The following is a 22,114-nucleotide window of genomic DNA, read 5'->3' as shown; positions in this document are numbered from 1 at the left end:
TATATATATATATAATTAGCTTTTAAAGCGTTTCCTATGGTCAATTTTGGGTATGGTAGTTTTGTGCGATTTCGCGGGTGCGCACAATTTTAAGACTTGACATGTTTGGTGTCTATTTACCCAACGTGACCCCATCTTTTTTTAATATTTTACCTAAAAATTGGGTAAAATTAAATGTATTCTAACATAGATGTTAAAAACAAAACTTTTTTTCTTCTAAATTTTCGATATTTCCTTCATATAGTAAAAAATAAAACCCCCCCCGTGGTGAATAAATAGCACCAAAAGAAAGCTCTATCTGTCCCCAAAAAATGGTATAAAATTCAGTTCAGTACAGCGTTGCATGACGGAATAAATGTCTAAGTACCGCAGTGCTGAATACTGAAAAATGGCCCGGGCAGGAAGGGGGTATAAACACCACGGTCAGCAAGTGGTTAAAGGACAGTGATTGATTCACTACCAGTAAATGTATGCCGGAAGTCACCTTCACTGCTTCATCAATATGCCCCTTGTTTGTGGAGGTTTCCGTTTCCTTCTTCACAGTGGAAAATGCTGCATACTTTGGTGGTGACATGTCAATGAATAAGATAAATAAAACACCACCTTTTCTCTTTTTTTCAGGCACCTGCATACCATTTAATACTGGAAGGGATTCTGATCCTGTGGATTATACGACTTATATTTTCTAAGACTTACAAATTGCAGGAAAGGTCTGACCTCACAGAAAAGGTAATGGAGGTGGCCTAGCGTTCAATCCTTTTTTTCTTTGTCTTTCTCCGTTCTGTACCCACTTTTTTGTCATTTAAATTGTATTTTTGTTTTCCAGGAGAAGGAAGAATTGATTGAAGAGTGGCACCCAGAACCTCTTGTGCCTCCTGTTTCTAAAGATCACCCAGCTCTCAATTATAATATTGTTACTGGGTAGGTAGCTGCTGCTTTTAGTTATGTCTTTTAAACAGTAGGCTTTCCCAAAAAACAAGCTGATTGACAGACATATGATAGCCTTGGTGTCCTTTATACAATCATGTATTTTATAGGGTATGAATGAGTATATCAGAAGTCTACAAACAAGCCCTCATTTAAAAAAAACTGCTTTATATTTCTCTACTGATTTTCCTGCTGGGATTACATCATCTGGTTTCTTAGCTGTCCCCTCTCTGCCAATATCTTTGCCCTTTTGACCATGCAGCCACACATTCAAATCGGGTCCAGCTTCTCCAGCCACAATAGCATACTATTTAATCCTATAGAGAGTTTGTACTCTCTTCTCATAGGCACATCAATAGTAATGCTGCTCAGAATGCAAATACAGTATACACATCTAACACCTTTTTTTAATTGGGCTTTCCCCCTAAACATTGTTACAAAATGTAAGCTATTTTTGCTTTTGTTTTGTTTTTTGTAATCTAGTTTTTGAGGTAGTAAATTACCTTTTGTGGCTTCAGAAATACCTTTCGATGTTTAGTGACTCGTAATGTATCTTTCAGACCTCCAAGTCACACGATCATTGTGAATGGAAAAGAGTGCATCAATTTTGCATCCTTTAATTTTCTTGGTCTCCTAGATGATGAGAGAGTTAAGGTAAGTAACACTGTTTGTGAATCTCTTGGCTAATAAAATTATCTTCTTATACCTGCCTTGGTGTCCACATATACAACATACTGTACATGGTTTGATCAATCTGGATGACTCAAGCTATTACAAGTATACACCGATTAGCCATAACATTATGACCACTGAGAGGTGAAGTGAATAACAGTGATTTTCTCATTTCAGTGGTATCTGAAATTGTGTGGGATATTTTAGGCAGCAAGTGAACATTTTTGTCTTTGAAGTTGATGTGTTGGAAGCAGAAAAACGGGCAAAGTGTAAGGATTTGAGCAACTTTAAAAGGGCCGTAATGTGATGGCTAGGCAACTGGGTCAAAGCAACTCCAAACTGCAGCTCTTGTGGGATGTTCCCGGTCTGCAGTGGTCACGACATACCAAAAGTCTTCCAAGAAAGGAAAACCGGCGACCGGGTCATGGGCATTCAAGGCTCATTGATGCACCTGGGGAGTGAAGGCTGGCCCATGTAATCTGATCCAGTAGAAGACCTACTCCTAGTTTAGAATGCTAAAAAAGTTAAATCTGGTTCTGATAGAAAGATGTGTGAACATACAGTGCATCGCAGTTTGTTGCGAATGGGGCTGCATAGCAACAGACCAGTCAGTGTGCCCATGATGACCCGTGTCCACCGCCTAAAGCACCTACAATGGGCACATGAGCATAAGTACTGGACCATGAAGCAACGGAAGAAGGTGGCCTGGTCTAATGAATCACAATTTCTTTTACATCATTTAAATGGCCAGGTGCATGTGTGTTGCTTACCTGGGGAAGAGATGGCCATCAGGATGCACTATGGGAAGAAGGCAAGCCGGCAGAGGCAATGTGATACTTTGGGCACTGTTCTGATTGGAAACCTTGGGTCCTGCCATTCATGTATGTTACTTTGACACGTACCACCTACCTAAACATTGTTGCTGACCAAGTACATCTCTTCATGAAAAATGGAATTCCCTTCACACTGCAAAAAATGGTTCAAGAATGGTTTGAGGAACATGAGTTTAAGGTGTTGACTTGGCCTCCAAATTCTCCAGGTCTCAATCCAATCGAGCATCTGTCGGATGTGCTGAAAAAACAAGTTCGATCCAAGGAGGCCCCACCTGACAACTTACAGGAGTTAAATCTGCTACTGACCGCTTGGTGCCAGATACCAGAGCATCCTTTAGAGGCCCAGTGGAGCCCATGCCTCAATGGGTCAGGGCTGTTTTGGTGGGGATCTACTAAATATTAGCCAGCTGGTCATAATGTTATGGCTGGTGTATACATACCTTGTGACAGGGCTGGACAAATGCCAGGAGCAAATGCACCTGTTAAAATATACTCTTAGCAACTAACTTTTGAGGTTTTCTCTAGTTGTTGTCAATGGATCTGACTCCTGAAAAAAATCCTGTCTCCTGAATTCCAAATGATTTGTCCACTGCTACCTAATGGACCAAACTGTTAAAGTTTCACTGTGATAAGCAGGGATATAAAGTTTACATTGATACATTTTTATTTTCTTTACCCTAAAGGATTTATTTACAGCCTAGGGGTGACCAACATCCAAGGCAGTTTTTGGACTATTACAATAATTGATAAAACTGCCTACTTGTATGTTGAGATTTTAAAATGGTTTATAGAAAAATTGGAAAAAGGACTTTAGCAGAAATACATTTTTAGGGCAGTGAATCCAATGTTATGTAGTTGAGTAAACTTTTAGTTGCAGCTTTTTCCTTTTGTATTTTCCATTCCAAACTGAGTCAAGATTTTTTTTTTAAACAAAAGCTGTTTGCATTTACAAAACTATTTCCTGTTTGATGTACAAGTCAGTCACATAATAATGTTTATTTATTATGGTAAGGATAATCCTTGACTTCCATTTCCATCCAAGTGTTTATTTGAGTGCCTGTTTGTGTTCATACTTTTACCCTTTATCCATGTGCAGCATAATACAATTCGGTTGTATCCCTGTAATGTTCTAGGTGTGTGTGTTTCTAATGTGTTCCATTGTAACTTTACATTTATCCTTTTGCAGTATTAAATGGCCTGGTTTTCACCTTATTTTGAAATAAGATGACCATTTTTTTGTTTTTTCATCTTTTTAGGCTGCAGCATTGGCATCACTTAGGAAATATGGTGTTGGGACATGTGGGCCAAGAGGGTTTTATGGTACAGTTGGGAGGTATGCGCATGTATTTTAGACAATGTGGACAATTGGTTATACATCTCAAAAACAGAATTGGTTAGAAAGAAATCATATCATGAGTAAGGACAATGGTATGTACATAAGGGGTTAAAAGGATGGAAATATGCAAATCGGACAGAGCTAATATGGGAACCATAGATGTCAATAAAAATTACGAAGGCGGTGATGGAGGCATCAGAGGGGGTGAAGTCCTATGCTCTAACCATCTATCGCAAATCTTAGAATATTTACCAAGAGTGCCCCTATGTTGAAATGCAAGTTTTTCAAAGGCTATTAGTCAATCAAGTTCTGCAACCCAATCTTCTACAGAGGAGTAGAGGAGTTCCACTTCAGTATTAATATCCGACGTGCAGCAAACCTAGCCTTCGATAAAGCAACCATGGCACAGGAGTCCCAGTCGGAGGGCTCTAAAACACCAATTGTACAAGCCATCGGGGTATTGGGAATAGTAAAGGCAAATCAATGAAGAAAATTCTGTTTGAATGGAATTGTGCGTATTCACCATTTTGTAGCACATGAGATACTCTGCTGCTGTGGGTACTGGGGTGTGAAAAAAAACAATGCCTGTTGGTTTCTTAAAGGAAAATGTATCGGATGAGTGAAATACACATCCCCATAATTAGAGCTGACGTGCGACACTGCAGCTGTCGCACCTCGGCTCTATAGACCAAGAACTGAGCGATCGCATACCGTCTGCCTCTCCTCTCTTCCTCCAGCACTGACTGGAGGGATGGAAGGGGGTGGGCACAGCTGGCTCTAGCTCTAGAGAGGCAGAGCCAGCTGTCAATCAGGTGGCGGGGTGGTAGTAAATGTCCTCCTATGACCCTAGAGAACTACGGCCAAAAAAGGTTGGGTCATAGTTCTCTCAAGTAAGGAATCATTTTAGCAATGTAAGTTGTAGAGTTTTACAAAGGGATTGTTTGTAATTTTGTGTTGCCAGTGTTTTGAGGAAGCAGAATTGGCTTTTTTTTTAGTTCTAGCGCATCATACCTTGCTGCAGATTGTATTGTAAACTAAAATGAATATTACTTTGCAAATTCATATAGCAGTTCTACAGTATGTTGTCTTTTAATGGAAGTGAGGTTTTTCTTTGAAGTGACACTAATCTCAGGAGTTCAATCTTAAAAATGCATTCAAGTACCCGAATTATTAACAAAAATTTACTTGTGTATTACTTTGCTGTAGATCCTCAAATCATCTCTGAATTGGTGCTGACACTGTCCTTCCTTCTGGAGGGTGGCTACTTTTGTTCCTCATGGTCCCTGTGTGTGTTGTAAAGTAGCCACCACTCCAAGCTCACTCCTGGGATAGACTACAATGTTGGTACAAATTGGTAAACTAAACGTGAGATTGTAGTCTATATCGGGAGTGAGCTTGGAGTGGTGGCCACTTTACAACACGCAGGGACCATGGGGAACAAAAGTAGCCACCCTCCAGAAGGAAGGACAGTGTCAGCACCAATTCAGAGATGATTTGAGGATCTACAGCCCAGTGATACTGAGTGAGATTGTTGTCCATCATGGGCTACATTTTTGTTAATATTTAAGGTTCTTGTTTGCATTTTTAAGATTTAATTTCTGAGGTTAGTGTCATTTTAAGATCTATTGTGATCTGGGGTCCCTCACATTTAAACATACATCCTCTAATACCGTGTTTAACACTGCAATGGTATTAGCTTGATACACAAATAAAATACAGTTTCGTTATTTTAAGGTAGTTAAATGCATTTTTTTTTTGCCTTCTGAGTTTTTAGTCTCACTTTTAAGTAGCGATATTCTGTACATTTAATAGCTGTTTACTTAGATGTTCAAGTTTTATTTAATAGGGCTATGTACAGCTCAGTAAGCCGAACCAACCGATCGACTTTCATTTAATGGGGGAAATGGTTCTGTTGCAATTTGCGTATTGCTCATGAATACATTAGTTCTCTGGGAATTCAGTGGCGTTGTTTTGTGATTGTGTGTAATGCTATATATGTCCATAAGAGGGCAGCTTAGAACTATTTTTGTATGCTGCAATGAGCCACGTGTTGTGGATCTTTGTGTTGCCTCTTACAAAAATCACTTTTCGCCAACATCTAGGTAGAAACTTTACACCGCATTGTGTCTGTCCAGTCAAATACTACTTGACCTTGCAAAGTGTTAGGTAACCGAATGTTCGCACGTAGGACTAAATCATCTGCTCAAAAGCTAGAAGCTTTTGTTGCTTGGCCAATTATGAAGTTTAGGTTTAATTGTTCTAATCTACCATACATGGGTTGCATATATGTGATCTACAATACATTTTTGGTAATTGGTAACAATGTGCAAATAAATTCCTGGGCTTGCAGATGCTATTTATCAGCGAGTTTAGTTATTGTATGGCCGCCTCTGTCACCTACACAATCTGGAAGTTTGCTGGGTTCGCTGAACCTATAGACATTTTAGATCAACGTTTAATAGTTAGTGTATCGCAAAATATTACAGACCCATTCATGTTTATGTAATGCACTATTATAGTAAGAAAGATGAGAAAGTTAATGTCCTTTTTTTTGTGTGCGTTAAGTTGGTTTGTCAGCCTATTCAAAATGATTGGGCTACCCTAACACATCCATAATGCGAATGGGCCCTGAAGGTCTGCCATTCTAGCCCATATGTTGACATTGATATGTGGTGTCCATATGCAGTCAGGCTGTTAAGTCTTAGTCCTGCTGTGCAGTGTCCACATTCTCTTTCCCTTTAACCTTTTCCATTTGTCAAAGACAAAAAGTGGACTTGCCCTGTCTTGCAGCACCCATCTGCCAGGGCTGTTCTGGTATGCTACCGAGCGATATGTTAAAGCAATTGTGCAAAGCATACGGTCTTGCAAGCTTCAGTCACAGTGCATATTCTAGGTTTTGGGGACCTACAGCGTGTGCTGAAGTTTAATGGGCAAATTGAATATTTAGGTGCCTCCTATTTATAAAATATAGTTATGTTTATTGTACATCTTGTAGTGTATGTGTGTGTGTGTATGTATATGTATATATATATATATATATTTGTTTGTCGACTGTCTATAAATCTGTATTTTTGTAATACCACCTATACAAAAATGTAATTAACTGAACACTACTTGATTTTTCTCCACAGTTAAGCTACTGTGACACATCTGTCTTTTCCTCTTCCAATCTGCATATTAAACTATAGTTTCATAACCTTATCCTGTTATCAGTTGGAACTGATACAGCTGTCTGCACACAAATGCAGGCAAGCTGGATTTTTCCAGCCTTATATTTAACTATTGATGCATTTTTATTACAGTGCCAGAAAAGGCTTCCAAGCCATTTGGTAATGTGATGTGACAAAAGAGTCAGACTGCTTTTATGCTCAATATACTATGGTAATGAAAGTCACCCTTACAGAGTGTGTTCACCTTAAGTGACTGAATTCCAATAATCTGTTAAGCAGAGAGAAATAAATGTTTTAAAAAAAGAGAAAATTTTGTTTTTTTTTTTTTTTTTTTTTTTTAAGGGTCCATTTTCACCTCTTTGTGCATAAAAAAATGGTTCAAATAGATTATTGCCCCCTGTGAAAAGTGGAACCAGAGTGGTGCAAGCAACAGTTTGAAGTGCCTAATTCTGCAGTTTGAATGCTCCATTTTTTCCATGTACATTGTGAGCAGGGAAAATTTTAAAGTTGTGAATGGGGGCCTTGTCTAGGTTTTCCACTTTACTCAGTATAAGCAGTAAACATTTTGATGGAATATATACTGTAATTGCATTCAATACAGAAGAATCTGAGCGTTTAAAAATATTACAGCCCCATTGTCATCTGTGCTATTCAGATCCTAGTCATTTAAAAAAAAACAAAAAACATTCCCTTATGTGCAAAGAGAAGTGAATTGCATGCTAACTGTCCTCCTGAAAGTCGCTTTCAAACCGTGCTTGAGAAGAAAATGATGCTGTGCATTGTTATAGCTATCCGAGTGCATATGGTTAGACTTAACATTTGTAAACGAAGATGGACTGCTGTTTAAAGTATGGTTACAATTACATACTATATATGTCTACTTGTACATTATCAAATACAGATTTACAATGCAGCAAACACAACAAGTCATGCTCTTTGTAAAGTTTGAATTTATGAGTTGTATTAAAACAAAAAAAACCCTGCTCTGATGCTTGGTTGCTTAACCCAAATGCAACGTTGAGATTTGTTTAATGACTATTAGGTTTTGTTGTATGCTCAAGAACATGTAGCAATCAGAGTCGTGATTGTGTTAAAGTGGGTGTTCAGCACACCATCAATGCAGATGTAGGCTGAACACTCTTGTGGCTCTCTGACTTGTCTTTAATTTGCTGTAGCCAATTTACAGGGTTCATCACATGTTTTGAGGGTAGGTCGATTTCCTGATGCCTGAGCCTCCTATTTCCTTGTTCCTGCATTATAAGGCAGGTTTAAATCCAGTGTTTTAACAGAAGGCCATAGTTCTACCTTTTTCATTGTTCATATTAACTCACATTAACCCAACATTTTTTTTTTTTACTGTAGATGTCCATTTGGAGTTAGAAGAAAGACTTGCCAAATTTATGAGAACAGAAGAAGCAATCATTTATTCATATGGATTTGCGACCATTGCAAGCGCTATTCCTGCATACTCGAAAAGGGGGGACATAGTATTTGTGTAAGTGATACCTAATCTGTCAACTTAAATGAAAGCCCCATACACTCTGACTGTTTGTGAGGAGAAAGCTATTTTTAACCATTTTTTCCTTTTTAAGTCTCAGAGTGTAGATTATGGTAAAGCCTGTAAATATAGATAGGCAAGCTCAATAAAATTCCCGACTGTCGTATTTTTTTTTGCTAGGCTGCGATTTGCCCTTTGTGTTTTAATCAGGTTATAACTGAGTGAGATTCTTATGAATATTGTTGCTTTAAATAATGATCTGCATTCGTTAGGAACACTAGGAAAGGGTAGCATTATCCTTTTAAGAAATAAAACAGAAATTTGAGTCTGCCTTGTTGGGCATCATTGCCCAACGCAGTCTGAATACCTACATAAAGACCTTATATCCTATTGTTTCATGCAACACGTTGCATTGGTGTGCACTGGAAAAAAAGAAAAAGTAGGTCAGCTTGCATTTTTGTGTTGCATAAAGTTGAATAAATTGTCATTTTGATACATTTCAAAAAAGTGTGGGGGGAAAAAGGCTAAACCATGTGATGCGTTGTAACTAGGGATGCACCGATACCGATTTTTCGGTATAGAGTACGAGTACCGATATTTATATTTCGGTACTCGACGATACTGAGTACCCATACCGGTAGTATAGAGTCGGATACCCGGGCAATCAAGAAGCCAGGCGGTGTGTCATTACCCACTGCACGGCTTCCTGATTGCCCGTGAAGCCGACTCCATCTCTGTTTGGCCGGCTCAATGCTGATTGGCCGGGAAGCCAAACAGATCTGACAATATGGTGACACGACCCCCACCCTGCACGACCCTCACCCTGCAGACACCTCATTCCCTTCTCCTAGATCAGTGATGGCGAACCTTGGCACTCCAGCTGTTTTGGAACTACAAGTCCCATGAGGCATTGCAAGGCTCTGACAGCCACAGACATAACTCCCAGAGGCAGATGCATCTTGGGATTTGTAGTTTTGGCACAGCTGGAGTGCCAAGGTTCGCCACCACTGTCCTAGATCCTTAGCAGCGGTCATTACCGTACCAGTCCCTCGGCCAGCTGGGCAGACACCGCTCTCCAAACTCTCCCGGATCTGCCCACGTCTCCTGTGTGCACAGCGCCCGCGTAATCAGCCCTCAGCCTGCTACTGCGCATGTGCAGACAGCAGAGCGCTTTCATTCAGAAATCCTGTGCATGCGCAGTAGCAGGCTGAGGGCTGATCACGCAGGCGCTGTGCACACGGGATACGTGGACAGATCCCGGAGAGCGGTGTCTACCCAGCTGGCCGAGGGACGGGTACCCTAATGACTGCTGCTGAGGATCTATGTGAGGGGAAATGAGGTGCCTGCAGGGTGGGAGTCGTGTCGTCATATCATATTAGTTTGGCCGGCTTTACACTGATTGGCTTCTCGGCCAATCAGCATCAAGCCTCCTAAACAGCATGGAGCCAACTTCCCGGCTTTGCAATTTCTTGTTAAAGTAAACTGGTATCAAAGATTTATAATGCAAACTAAGCTGCCTGCTCGTACCTTAAGGGCCTGTTCACACCATGTCTGTTGAGCTGTGTTTTTCTGCACACCAACTCTCATATGATTTGAAAAATGTGAGCAGTATGTGGTGTGAATAGATCGCACCATACATGTGCATGGTGTGCCGAAAAATGCAGCTCACCATGCATGAGCTGCGTTTTTCTGCTCGCAACGGACACCGTGTGAAAGAGCCCTAACAGTGCCACTATGATTTAGCTGCTGGAGTTCCTCAAAAACCTATGCAATATGCCAATATCAAATTTGAAAGTCAGTATTTTGACTGGACACACAACTCTATGTAACTGCACTCAGGTCACTCATGCATAAAGTTATACATTGTGGTAGGCCAGGGGGCTGTGTGTGACTTGCCTATACCTGGAAGCTGGCAGTGCTATCAGTATATAATTACAGTGGTATAGCATTGGTCTTCGTTTACATTATACACCTGCTAGTCTACATTGTACAGCATGATCTTACGGAGCTGCGATTGGCTGAGCAGCGAAGTAAAGCGCATTCGAGGGACTGGTCACATGAAGAGAAGGAAGCCTGCAGGAGCAAGGAATAAAGTAAGTATATCACCCAATTCATCCTCCCCTAGGCAAAATGAGCAGTTACCTCTTGCACTGGGCCTACTGCAACTACTTCTTTTTTTTTTGTTCCCCCTCATAGTTCAGCTTTAGGTTTATATTGCCATTTAAAATGGGCAAATACAGCCTTGCAGTCTATTATTATCCACTGTGTGACTAGTTAATACTAGTGTCACATTTCTGTAGCCAAGGAAAATAGTAGTATATGTAGCTGAGTGAATAGGAAACTTTCTTCTTTTCTTTTTTTCCCTTTTGTAATAAACATGGTTAAATTACACCTTTTCACTTTGTAATCTGACAAACAGTGCTAACCTGTAGTTTTACTTTGAAACACAATACACTTTCTCCTTTTATATTAAATCATTCACAGGGATCACCATTCCTCTCACAACAGTTAATGCATCTTAAAGGATCATTGATAAGTTTCTGCATTCCTCATTAGTGCTTTTTCAGGCAATTCAAGTGAAGTCATTTTTATTTTTGCCATGCGCTTAGTAGGAAATGACTGATTGAAAATACAGCTTTCCGTTACTACTTCTAATTTACATTTTGGCAAGAGGCTAGAGCGATGTTCGCAGTTTGGAAGCTCTGCTCTGTGTGAGACTTCTGAGGAGTCTGACTCCGGGAATACATTTCGTGTGTGTGTCTGTCTAGAAAATATATTTTTATGTATGTATTGTGATGCAGACTGAAAGGCACAAACACACTCATAAAGTAGAACTAAAGTTCCCAGCATGTTCCCTAGGTGGACTTGCCATAACTTGTGTTTTCAGAAGAGGCTTCCATTGCCAAGCATCATACATGGCTGCAGTTTCCTTGCAAGAGGTCTGTCTCTTATTGTTCGTTCTCTGTGATCTTGCAGTATAGCATATCTTTTTATTAGTCAAGTACAGCTGTGTTGCTCTGGGGCAACGTTATTATTTTTATTTATATATGACTGAAACCATGTGTGCAGATCTGTGCAATCTAAACCCCCGAAACATACTTTAATATACATGGATACTGATCCTGTGTGGGGAGAGAAGTGAAGCAATGGGAGCAGGGGGCTGCCAAAAAAACTTAAACCATACAGTTTTTTAATGTACACATTTTTACAAGGAGGACTGTGATTCTGCAGCTTCTCGATCTGTACATTTAAAAATCCAATCCAGTAGGGATTACTGTATCATATGCAAATAGAACTTTTATTTCTGTATCCATATATCATCTGTTTTATTTATGTTTGAACACATACAGTGTTAGCCCCTTTTTTTATAGCTTCTTTCTTGTCTGGAAGTCCTGGTGTGGCATTGGAAGAAGAGACATTACTAATAAGTGTAATCTCAACTCATCTTTGAAACTGTATTAAAGTGAACATGTACTTTGACCATGCAGGGCAAAGAAACTGATTTGCTTTAAAGAATAAGTGCACTTTAGGAGCCGGTTCACACCATCTCCAATGCGTTCCAGCACGGTTAGTTGCTGGAACGCACTGGATCACATACTGTGAAGGCTTCCTGTGGGAGGGGGCGTGGTGTTCAGTCAATGGCACCGCAGCCCTGCTATATATTTTTTTTTTTCCCCCAATCACACTGGACCGGTACGCGGGCAATCGCACTGCGGACGGGGGGAGGGTGTGGCTACAGTGCCATTGGTTTGAATGCACCGCCATGCCTCCTCCTGCCCCAGAATGCAGGGAGCCCTCACAGTATGCAATCAAGTGTGTTACCGCAGCTAACCGTGCTGCACCGCATTTTTCTGCCTTTCCTGGTCGCATCCATCTGCTGGCTGGGAGATGGCCCCATAGAAGTCTATGGGTCTGTAATGTGCAGGTGTGGCCAGCAGAGGGAGCATTGCAGTATTGCTTGTAAACAATAGAGGAACTTTGCATGTTGCTCCAATTGACCATGCACTGCCCCAATGCACTAATGGGGAGCATGTGGGAGACAGTTCCCTGTATGATCTGACTGACACTGTTTTTAGCTCGCTCCCCATGAGTGGAATGAAAGGAAAGTATTTACGGATGGGAGGGGTGCACTTTTTGCTTTCTTACATGGGCAAAGCACACAATCTGTTTCTTTAAATATGTAAACAAGGCTTTACCTAGAAGTAAGATTAGATGTACTTACCTCTCCTGCTACCTGCACTGCTGAACGCTGCTCCTATTAATGAGAAATCTCATCTGACGTTTATGCTGAATCTGCAGCTTCTAGTGATATGGGGGGGTAGGAGGAACCACTGAGCACAGCAGGGGACACAGGAGATCAAGTGTCGGTTTCTGCACCGACTTTAGCAGAGGATTTTTAATTAACAGACATGAGGAGTTAAGCGTTTATACTCTTGTTTCCAGCTTTTGTTCACACTTTTTTTTATTTAGGCAAAAATGTTGCTTTAAGAGAACATAAAGTGCAACTCCAGTGAACACTTTTTTGTGAATGATTAAAACCGTGTGTGTGTTTTTTGTGTTTTTACTCATTTCTGGTTCTGTTCACAGTGCTTACAATAAATGGTGATTCATACAGCTAGTATCATGAAATAAATACATGGGCAGTTGCATGTAAAATTCAATGTGAAGAATGGTCTCAGACATTCTGTGTTCCCTTATAGTAACCTATCAATTTAGAACTTTAAGCTCACTGCACATGTTCCAATCTGATTGTACAATCTCCTTTTAGTTCTAACAACAACTATGTAGTGAAAAGGCCTGCGTTATTGGATTCAATTTGACTGGATAGTTTAGCTAGGCCTTGTATTACATAGTTTTGGAAATCTAAAGCTGATTGTACAAAGATTGTATGGTCAGACTGTAGTGGTTTGATCCTGCTTGCTATGGGGCAACACAGACAGGGAAGGTGTTTTCTTCTCGCACACTTTGAAGGTGCATCCCTAATATTACGCAATACCGATCCCAGTATCGGTATTGATACTTGGCATTTTCACGAGTACTCGTACTCTTGAAAATGCCCCGATACCAAAAAGCAAAACCTGTTTTAGGTATAAGGCTGCCGATTATCTTTACATTTTCAAATTGAAGCAGCTGCCTTATGTCTCGCACTTGCTGGGGAGCTCTCGGCAGGCTTCTTGGGAACCATGCGACGCCTGTTTTACAGTGCTTCTGCTAGCCCACGCATAGCCCCCTCCTCCTGAGACATTAGGCCTGCACCCCGGAACAGAGCGGCAGCATAGAAGATATAACAAATTTATATACTATTATTCTGCATTGCTATATAATGTATTGCTGGGATTTGTAGTCCTCTATAGCTGATACCATTTTTGCATTGCTATATAATGTATTGTTGAGATTTGTACTCCTCTTGAGAAAAGGTATCGGTACGATTACTCGGTCTGGAAACAGTGATTTTGGTGCTTTCATAATATAATGCACAGGCCAACCGCATAAAAAAACATACCCACATGAATGCTCTCAATGAAAACCTTGATATACCTAAATTCTCCATGTATGATATTGCTCTTCAAATTTGATTAATCTTTGGCATATCTTGAAGTGTTTGGTGATGTTAACTGCTCTTTGCATTTCCAGGGATGAAGCTGCATGCTTTGCAATTCAAAAAGGGCTGCAGGCATCAAGAAGTAGCATCAAATACTTTAAACACAATGATATGAATGACTTGGAGAGATTGTTAAAGGAACAGGAAGTGGAAGACCAAAAGGTACATTATTATTGGGAAGTATTACTGTAAATACATGCAGGATATTGTGGTTCACTATTCTGTTTTTAAAGCTTATATTTGTACATTTTGTTGAAAGCTTCTTGCTGGCAAGTTTTGTCAGTAGGTATAAAACCCCTAATTTGCAAATTCATGGCTTAGCCATAAAAAACAAATGATTAAAATGATTTTTAAAGTAGTGTTGCAAAGACATGGAAGGAAATGTATCAATACTGGTTGTCATGCTCCAGATTATGTCTGCTCCAATCAGCTTTTAGCTTTCATTTTCAAAGTTTTCCTGAACAAACCGAAGATTGAAGCTGATTGGTTGGTTACTATGGGCAACTACTGCAGATTCTAATAAACTGCTGTCCATAGGGGTTGGTTCATAATATATATTTTTATTGAACAGATATTTTATGTTATTTTTAACCTTGGGCCCCTTTCAGATGGGTGGTCCCATCAGGTCCTCCTGTCAGTTTTTCAGGCAAATCTGTTCAGAAGCCTGATGTTGCTCTCTGTGCAGCCGGATCACAATGGAAGTGCATTTCAGCAGACCTGATCATGATGGATTGGGGGTTATCTGTGTCCGTTTACATCCTATGCTCCATAGACCTAACGTGGGTCTGGTAAGGTCATTTGGGTGGACACAAATATCACATGGATCTCCTGCGGATCAGAACTGATAGACACCTGTGTGAAAGGGACAATTGTGAACACAATCCAACATTGTTTAGAGCGCTATTCTTGTGTCCACTATCATTTGAAAAGAAAAAAATGTAAGAAATGGAGTCTCACAAATAGGTAAATGTACTTTTGGGTAGGTTTGTTGATTCAATTTCTTGTTTATCTGATAGCAAGTAAAGATGCACATGTCTGGGTGCAAAGCAGACACACTGTAATCACACGTTTTTTGTTTTTTGTTCAAAATCTTTTGGTTGTCTGAATGAAGACAATCGCATCACTTATGTTGACACTAAAGGGAAGTGGGCTGCTTTGCTGAAACAGCCCAATCTTTCTCTTCAGGCAAAGCTAGAAGACAAATATTAGGTAGACTGTATAAATTGTGTCGGAAAATGTCATTTTATAATGCTCTGAGGGGAATTTATCAAAACTGGAGCAGCTGCGCGTGGCAACCAATCAGCTTTTCTTTTTTTTTTTTTTTTCATTTTCAAATCTTAACTGAACAAACCTGAAGAGAGAAACTGATTGGTTGCCATGGGCAACTGCTCCAGATTTTGTCTGCTCCAGTTTTTTTTAAAAATCCTCCCTCCTGTGTTTCCAGAATATGGTCATATTGATTTTTTTGCATCAGAGAGCTGTCTGCACATACATACAGCTAAATTTATTTGTAATCTCTTTGAGGGGAATTTTATCAAAATCTGGAGCAGTTACCCAGGGCAACCAATCCGCTTCTCTCTTCAGTTTGTTCAGTTAAGATTTGAAAAAGAAAGAGAGAAGCTGATTGGTTGCCATGCACAGCTTGGTTTTTTTGCCATGCACAGCTTGATTTTTGTCTGCTCCAGTTTGGATAAATTCCCCTCCTTTTTTTTATTGTATTGGCCCAGTGTAGATTTAAGATGAGTGTATTTTTCTGGCTCTGTACATTTGCTGTGCCAGTAAAGCCTAACTTTAAAAATATTTTCACTTTTTCTCTACTTTTTGTTCTCTACATGATCAACTTATTACGTTGCATTTTTACTAGCAATTGTATTTACTACTACTATGACCTTTTGAAATCAGTTTCTAGGGTAAGTGTGGGTTCCCAAACGCAGTAGACTTTGTATTGGCGAGTTTGTTGACATAGGAAATAATTTTGAAGCAATCTGTATGTTCATAGTTGTTCCACCGGGAAAAATGATCTTTTATGGAAACCTTTTATATTAAACACGCTTTTACTGATGTCAGTTTATAGCAAGACTTTCAGCTAAATCATGTATCCATGTAAATTTCACTTGCGGCAGTATATGATAATTATTTGACTACTTTACAACACTAGAAAAATGAGACCCAGTAACCTCAACTGGCCAATAAAAGTAGAAGTAATAATAACTTCTTTGGATACAAGGTCAGTCTCTTTTTAATGTGGTGTAACAAATTGCATACAAATGGAACATGAGGATTTAATGTACATGACTCCAGTTAAGAAGTAAATTATCCCACTTGGTATAGAGCTTGTGACTCTAAAACACAGAGCTGAAAAAGGAATAATGATATTCTAGAGAAAACTGTTATCTGCTTTGTTTTCTCTCCTTTGCAGCAAGAAGAGAAACCAAAGTGGTGATAGCCTACTGGCCCACACTGAAAGGGATCACACACATGTTGTAAAGTTTACGGGTAACAGATTTGAGTAATTACTGGCATTCCTGTATATGGGCCAGTGCCCAGGAGAGCGATGTTTAGAGGGAAAAGAACTTTGACAAAGTACATATAACAAACAAACTGATTTATTGGCATTTCAGCTTGGGCGCACTCTCTCTCGTTCCCTTTTTCTCTGTGTTGCTCTTTCTATCTCATTTTTTTGGCTTTTGCACGCTGGTTTTGGAGACCTCTGTGCCAAGAACATGGTGTTGCATGATAAATAGCCACACTGATGTATATCATTAGGAAAGCTTCACGTTGTTTGTGGCTGACAAAAATGTACAAGACCCAACATGGGAATAGTAAACCGTGAAACAGGAAAAATGTGCGACAGATTAGAAAATAAACATTGTAAGAATGGCCAAGATGGAGAAGCGTGTGTCTCCTCTCTTCAGAGCATCAGGCTCTGGATTGAATAGAATATTGTCATGCTTGTCTCGTTTTTATTGTGGTATTTTGCGGTGTTCTGTTCAGTCCTTAATTGTTTGTTTGTTCATCAGAATCCACGCAAGGCCAGGGTGACGAGAAGATTTATTGTTGCTGAAGGACTATATATGAACACGGGTGACATATGCCCTCTTCCGCAACTGGTATGTGAGTTCTATGACCAGTTTACAGACTTTGACATGTAATGTCTATCCAATTTTTTATTGTGTGTATCTATCCTATCTATCCTATCTATCCTATCTATCTATCTATCTATCTATCTATCTATCTATCTATCTATCTGGCGCTGTAAGTGGGGAGCAAGGTGGTGGGAATGGGGTTGGAGCTGTGAGTGATGGTAGGAGGGGAGAGCTAGGAACAAAGGTTGGAGGGAGGTACTGTGACCACTGGCAGAACTACCAGGGTCGCAGTTGTGATCGGGCCCTGGCGTTCCACTTGCTGGCGGGTGACCAGAGAGGAAGAAGAGGGCCCGCAGCTCCCTCTTGCAGCCCCCGCCCCAAGTTTCTAGTTACGCTTCTGGCAGTGACCATGTGGCAAGGTGGCTGGCAAGACTTTTGGGAAGTGTGTGCTGTACAAAGTAGCTAAGAGCTGGGTTGTAGTGTTGCAGGGCAACCAGGGTGAAGGTGCAGAGGTGCAGTTTAGGAGCCAGGAGTAGTGTGAAGAGAAGGCCAGATGGAAGGCAAGCTGTGCACAAGGGTGGTGTATTTAGGTGTTTGCCTGCAGTTTTGCTTTAAATAACGTGACAAAACCAGTTACATGTAAGTTCTGAAATTATAAGGTAAGGTAAAGCATCATATTAGTAGTGTATACAGTAATGATCTTTGTTACCATCTGTTCATGTTCTGCTGTTCTTGGAAGGCAATTAGTTATTTTCATCTATTTTTTTAAATCCCTTAAGAACAAAGGAAACAGTCTTACATTAGGTACCCAATATAAGTTGGATTTATGTAATAGACGTAAGGCATGTGTGGTACATTTTTTTTTTTACCCACTTTTGCTGTGTAGGCTGTGGCTGTTCTAGAGTACAAACCTCTTTTTTAATAAACTGTAATATAAACCAGCACATGTACGTTATGGTGGTAGCTTAGCTCTATCCTATAATTCCCATATTCTCTTGTTGAGGAATTTCTGCCTCTCAGTTCTCCTGAAATGTTGGCTTTTAATGTCTGTAAATTGCAGGTTGAGTTGAAGTACAAATACAAAGTAAGAATATTCCTGGAGGAAAGTCTCTCCTTTGGAGTACTAGGAGAACATGGACGGGGAGTGACTGAACATTTTGGCATTAAAGTAAGTGTGTTGTGGAGAAGAAGTTTGCGTCGGTTTTAGTCTTGAATATTGACATGGAAGCATAGCTGGCAGCTTTTAGGGCCTGTGTCGACAAGCTTTAGGTCTGTCCTCATGACATTAGTTTGAGATGCTCTTGAGATCATTCAGAATTCATAGACAGATGCAGTTCACCTGCAATTGACCTGATTTTAAATGTATTTTGCCTTTCCAGAGACTGGTATGGTAATGCAAAACCCATTTTTTAAGTGAACAAAACCCTCTTGACAAGAAATTATTTGCCTATTGCTTTCTGTAGATGTTTGCATTGCTTAATCCTTTTGGTTTACCGTTTTGCTAGTTTAAAGTGACATTGAAGGATTTTTTTCCCCTCCTCCAATGTTACTGAAAGCACTTACCTTTTAAATGATGTCTCTCAATCCGATCTTCTTTCCTGTCATTTTCATCTGTCCCTCCAGCGCTGCTGCGGGTCTCCGATCCAGCACTGACTCCTCTGTCCTTGCTGGCACTTCCTGTCCCACGGTGTCTGCTTGCGGGTGTGCACTGTCCATTGACTTGCCTTGTGTCTCTCCTCGTCTCCCGGCCGAAAATCTGAACTGCGCATGTGCCCGCCCCAAGATCCTTTGGGGCTGCCCGCAATTTTTCAGATTTTAGGACGGGAGCTCAAGGGGAAGACACAGGTAAGTTTAAACCTCCTTTTTTTTTTTTAAAAGCGGTGTTTTTGTGTTTTTAAAAGTTTTTGCATGTATCTACTACTTGCTAGCAGTAGATATATGCAAAAAAGGAGGGTTTAATAACCCTTTTAAAGGAGAACTATGAGGTGAGTGTTTTTAACTCATCCTCCTGGCTAGAGCCAAACTGTGACAAAGAAGCTGTCACAGGTCGGCGTTGTTGATCGGGAAGTGAGCAGAAACATGCAGTGATCCGCTCACTTCCCGATCGTCTCCCTGCAGTGAGCGGTGACTGTCAGTCACCGCTCACTGCAGGGATTCCCCCCTCCCCTCTCCGATCCTCTAGTGCTGAGTGGAGGAATGGATGGGGAGGGGGCGGGCACAGCTGGCTCTGCCTCTAGATGGGCAGAGCCAGCTGTCACTCGCGCAGCTGGGTAGATCTCGACAGTATTGTCGGGATCCGTCCAGACTGCAGCGCTGTCAGTATATTGTGTATCACTCGGCTGTAGATCCTCAACTCATCTCTGAATTGGTGCTGACACTGTCCTTCCTTCTGGAGGGTGGCTACTTTTCTTCCCCATGGTCCCTGTGTGTGTTGTAAAGTAGCCACCGCTGCAAGCTCCCTCCTGTGATGGACTACAATCTCATGTTTATTTTGTGTGGTCAGTGAGATTGTAGTCTATCATGAGAGGGAGCTTGGAGCGATGGCTACTTTACTTATTAGTTGCTTAGGGTACTTGAATGCATTTTTAAGTTTTAACTCCTCAGTTTGGTGTCACTTTAAAAAATATATATATTTTTTGACTTTTTAAAACCATTATTGAAAAAGTGCTTCTAATTGAGAATTTTGCAGTTATAATAAATGGATATTATGAGAATGTAATATTTGTTCACATACCTGGTAGCTAAGTCTATGTCGCAAGCAACGCAGAGTACATAGCAGGCCAAAGCTACTGGCTTTTGGTAAGCTATATTTTGGAAACTTGCCGGAGGCCTTTGTAATCTAAGGACCATATACCATTCTCAGGCTTCATTAACTTCTATTGTTAAATATTCTGAATCCAGTTAAAAGTTAAACCTAAAGCATAGTTCATGTTTCAGCAACATATATGCATATGTACACTCTCATTAACATTTTTGCATGTCTTTCCTGCATTCACTGCAGCAGTGAGGCCTGTTACTGCAAACAAACAGCAGTAGCTAAAGTGACTGCAAATAAACAGAAGTAGCTAAACACAGCTGAATTAATATTTGTATACAAGAAACAATCAAACCGGTAACTGAAAATGAAAATAATGGAATATTAGTCTGTGTTCATGTAAAGCACATGGTGCTTTTGCTGCATTGTAGAAGGGCATCCCATCTCATTCCATCCCAACTTGTGCTAATAAGTTACCATGCATTGTGGTGTGATGCAACACACATATGACAACAAGGTGCATTGGTGTGCCATTAAGAAATACATAATAGCACGAAAGACCACCTAACAGTGTCTCGCATACAATGCTGGAACACATGCATACCCGCATCACAAAGATGTGAACAAGGGCTTAGCTTCTTGGAACATTGCGCAGTTTATGGTTGAATGATAAAAGGTATAAAACAGCGGGCATAATTAATGTAATTTTATTTATTGCAATTTTTGCATGCATGTTCCTCTAGAATAGACATTGAATATGAAAGCAACAATTGCCTTTTAAAATGTGTTCCCAGGCACTAACAAAGTTGAAATATTTCAAATTAAAGAAGGTGACCGCATATTTCTTTCAGCAAAGGAAATTAATATTAATTTTATGGCCATTAAATTACTTTTCAGTCCATTTGTGTTTTCATGAAGAATAGTGTAGACCAATGTATGCCTTGATATGTGCTGGAAAACTGGTTCAGTGCTCTCTGGAACTTTTACACAAAACAGTCATTATTTACCTTCTGAACCCCAGTTATAAATCCTTACTAAGTGTAGGTAAGCGATGGGGTCTCCAGACGGGATTGTTCTATAAATCTGTAATTCAAAGCTGCCACCATTGATCCCTAGCCAATTAAAACTGATTTATAGAGTTATTATTTGCAGTAGAAAGCTTCCGGTCCAATGGCATTGTCACAAATCTCCTTTTCAGCAAACTGCTGCTGGGTCTGTGTTTTTTTTTTTTGTTTTTTTTTTGTAGAAAGTGATTTCATAGATCCACTGTACAAACGTAAGCTGCTTCTGAGTATTTTGTTTTCAGTGTATCGTACTTAAATTAACTAATGGGGGAAAAATATTTTCTAAAATTAATCTAATTAGGGATGCACCGATACCAAGTAGCATACTCGGTACAAGTACAGATACTTTTCCAGCTTCAAGACAAGACTAGAGGAAAAATTCACAAGTTAGGAGGCAGCTGTCATTTGTAAGAAGCACACGGAGCTCCTGGGATTTGTACATCTCTGTTTTTAATGTATGATTTTTGTTTTTATAAATAAAGGAATGCACCGATACCAGTTTTGCGAGTACAAGTACTGATACTTGCCCAAGTACTTACAGACACAAGTACTGATACATTTTTGTTTATAGTCATGTGACAGTTTTTCTAAAATAACACAGACTAATGATTTCAGGACAGTGGTGGAGCGCCCGGTCCCAACTACAACCGCTGCAACCCTGGTAGTTCTCATGAAAATGCCAAGTATCTGCACTGGTACTCGAAAAGTAATGATTTACCTTTTTCCTATTCGTTATCTGGCAGTCCACTGTAATAAAATGCAGATAACTTCTTCTATCCCGTCCAGAATAAAAAAGAAAATCATAAGATTCACTGTCCTGGCTTACATCCCCCATGTAACCAACACAGATTGTTAATCTGCTGTTTTACTTTTGTTTGCAAAACACTGAACACCATTTTATCCGAAATGGCTGGCATGTGATGCTCACTTTTAGTTGCAGTAGTGCTGTGGGTGAAATTGTCATTTTGTTTTTGGTCTCCGCTAAGAAATGTAACAGAAAATGGACTTATAATGAAATGGTACCACAAGTGATCCCTCCTACTGTTAATGTTAAGGTACAGACATTGGGGAAAGCAAAGCTTAGCCAATTAATGTCCCTGCCTGAAACCTGACTCTCCCTTTCAGCAGACATTACCTGACTAATAGTCCTGGCGTTTGTTAATATGACCTA

At 40.1% G+C, this 22,114-nt stretch overlaps 1 protein-coding gene across 1 annotated transcript in view; it reads left to right on the top strand.

Annotated features, from left to right (window-relative positions):
- Positions 1 to 22,114, top strand: part of SPTLC1 (serine palmitoyltransferase long chain base subunit 1) — a 41,740-nt gene that overhangs the window by 8,156 nt on the left and 11,470 nt on the right. Inside the window, exons 2-9 of the mRNA XM_018556675.1 lie at positions 622 to 729; positions 827 to 921; positions 1,488 to 1,581; positions 3,689 to 3,761; positions 8,301 to 8,433; positions 14,071 to 14,200; positions 17,059 to 17,148; positions 18,185 to 18,292. Of these exons, the coding sequence (XP_018412177.1) occupies positions 622 to 729; positions 827 to 921; positions 1,488 to 1,581; positions 3,689 to 3,761; positions 8,301 to 8,433; positions 14,071 to 14,200; positions 17,059 to 17,148; positions 18,185 to 18,292 (831 nt within the window). The remainder of the gene's footprint in view (positions 1 to 621; positions 730 to 826; positions 922 to 1,487; positions 1,582 to 3,688; positions 3,762 to 8,300; positions 8,434 to 14,070; positions 14,201 to 17,058; positions 17,149 to 18,184; positions 18,293 to 22,114) is intronic.

Source organism: Nanorana parkeri, unplaced genomic scaffold (assembly GCF_000935625.1).
Source record: "Nanorana parkeri isolate BGI_ZX_2015 unplaced genomic scaffold, ASM93562v1 scaffold246, whole genome shotgun sequence".
NCBI lineage: Eukaryota > Metazoa > Chordata > Amphibia > Anura > Dicroglossidae > Nanorana > Nanorana parkeri.
Note: the sequence above shows the minus strand (reverse complement) of the source record. Positions and strands in the feature narration are given on the sequence as shown.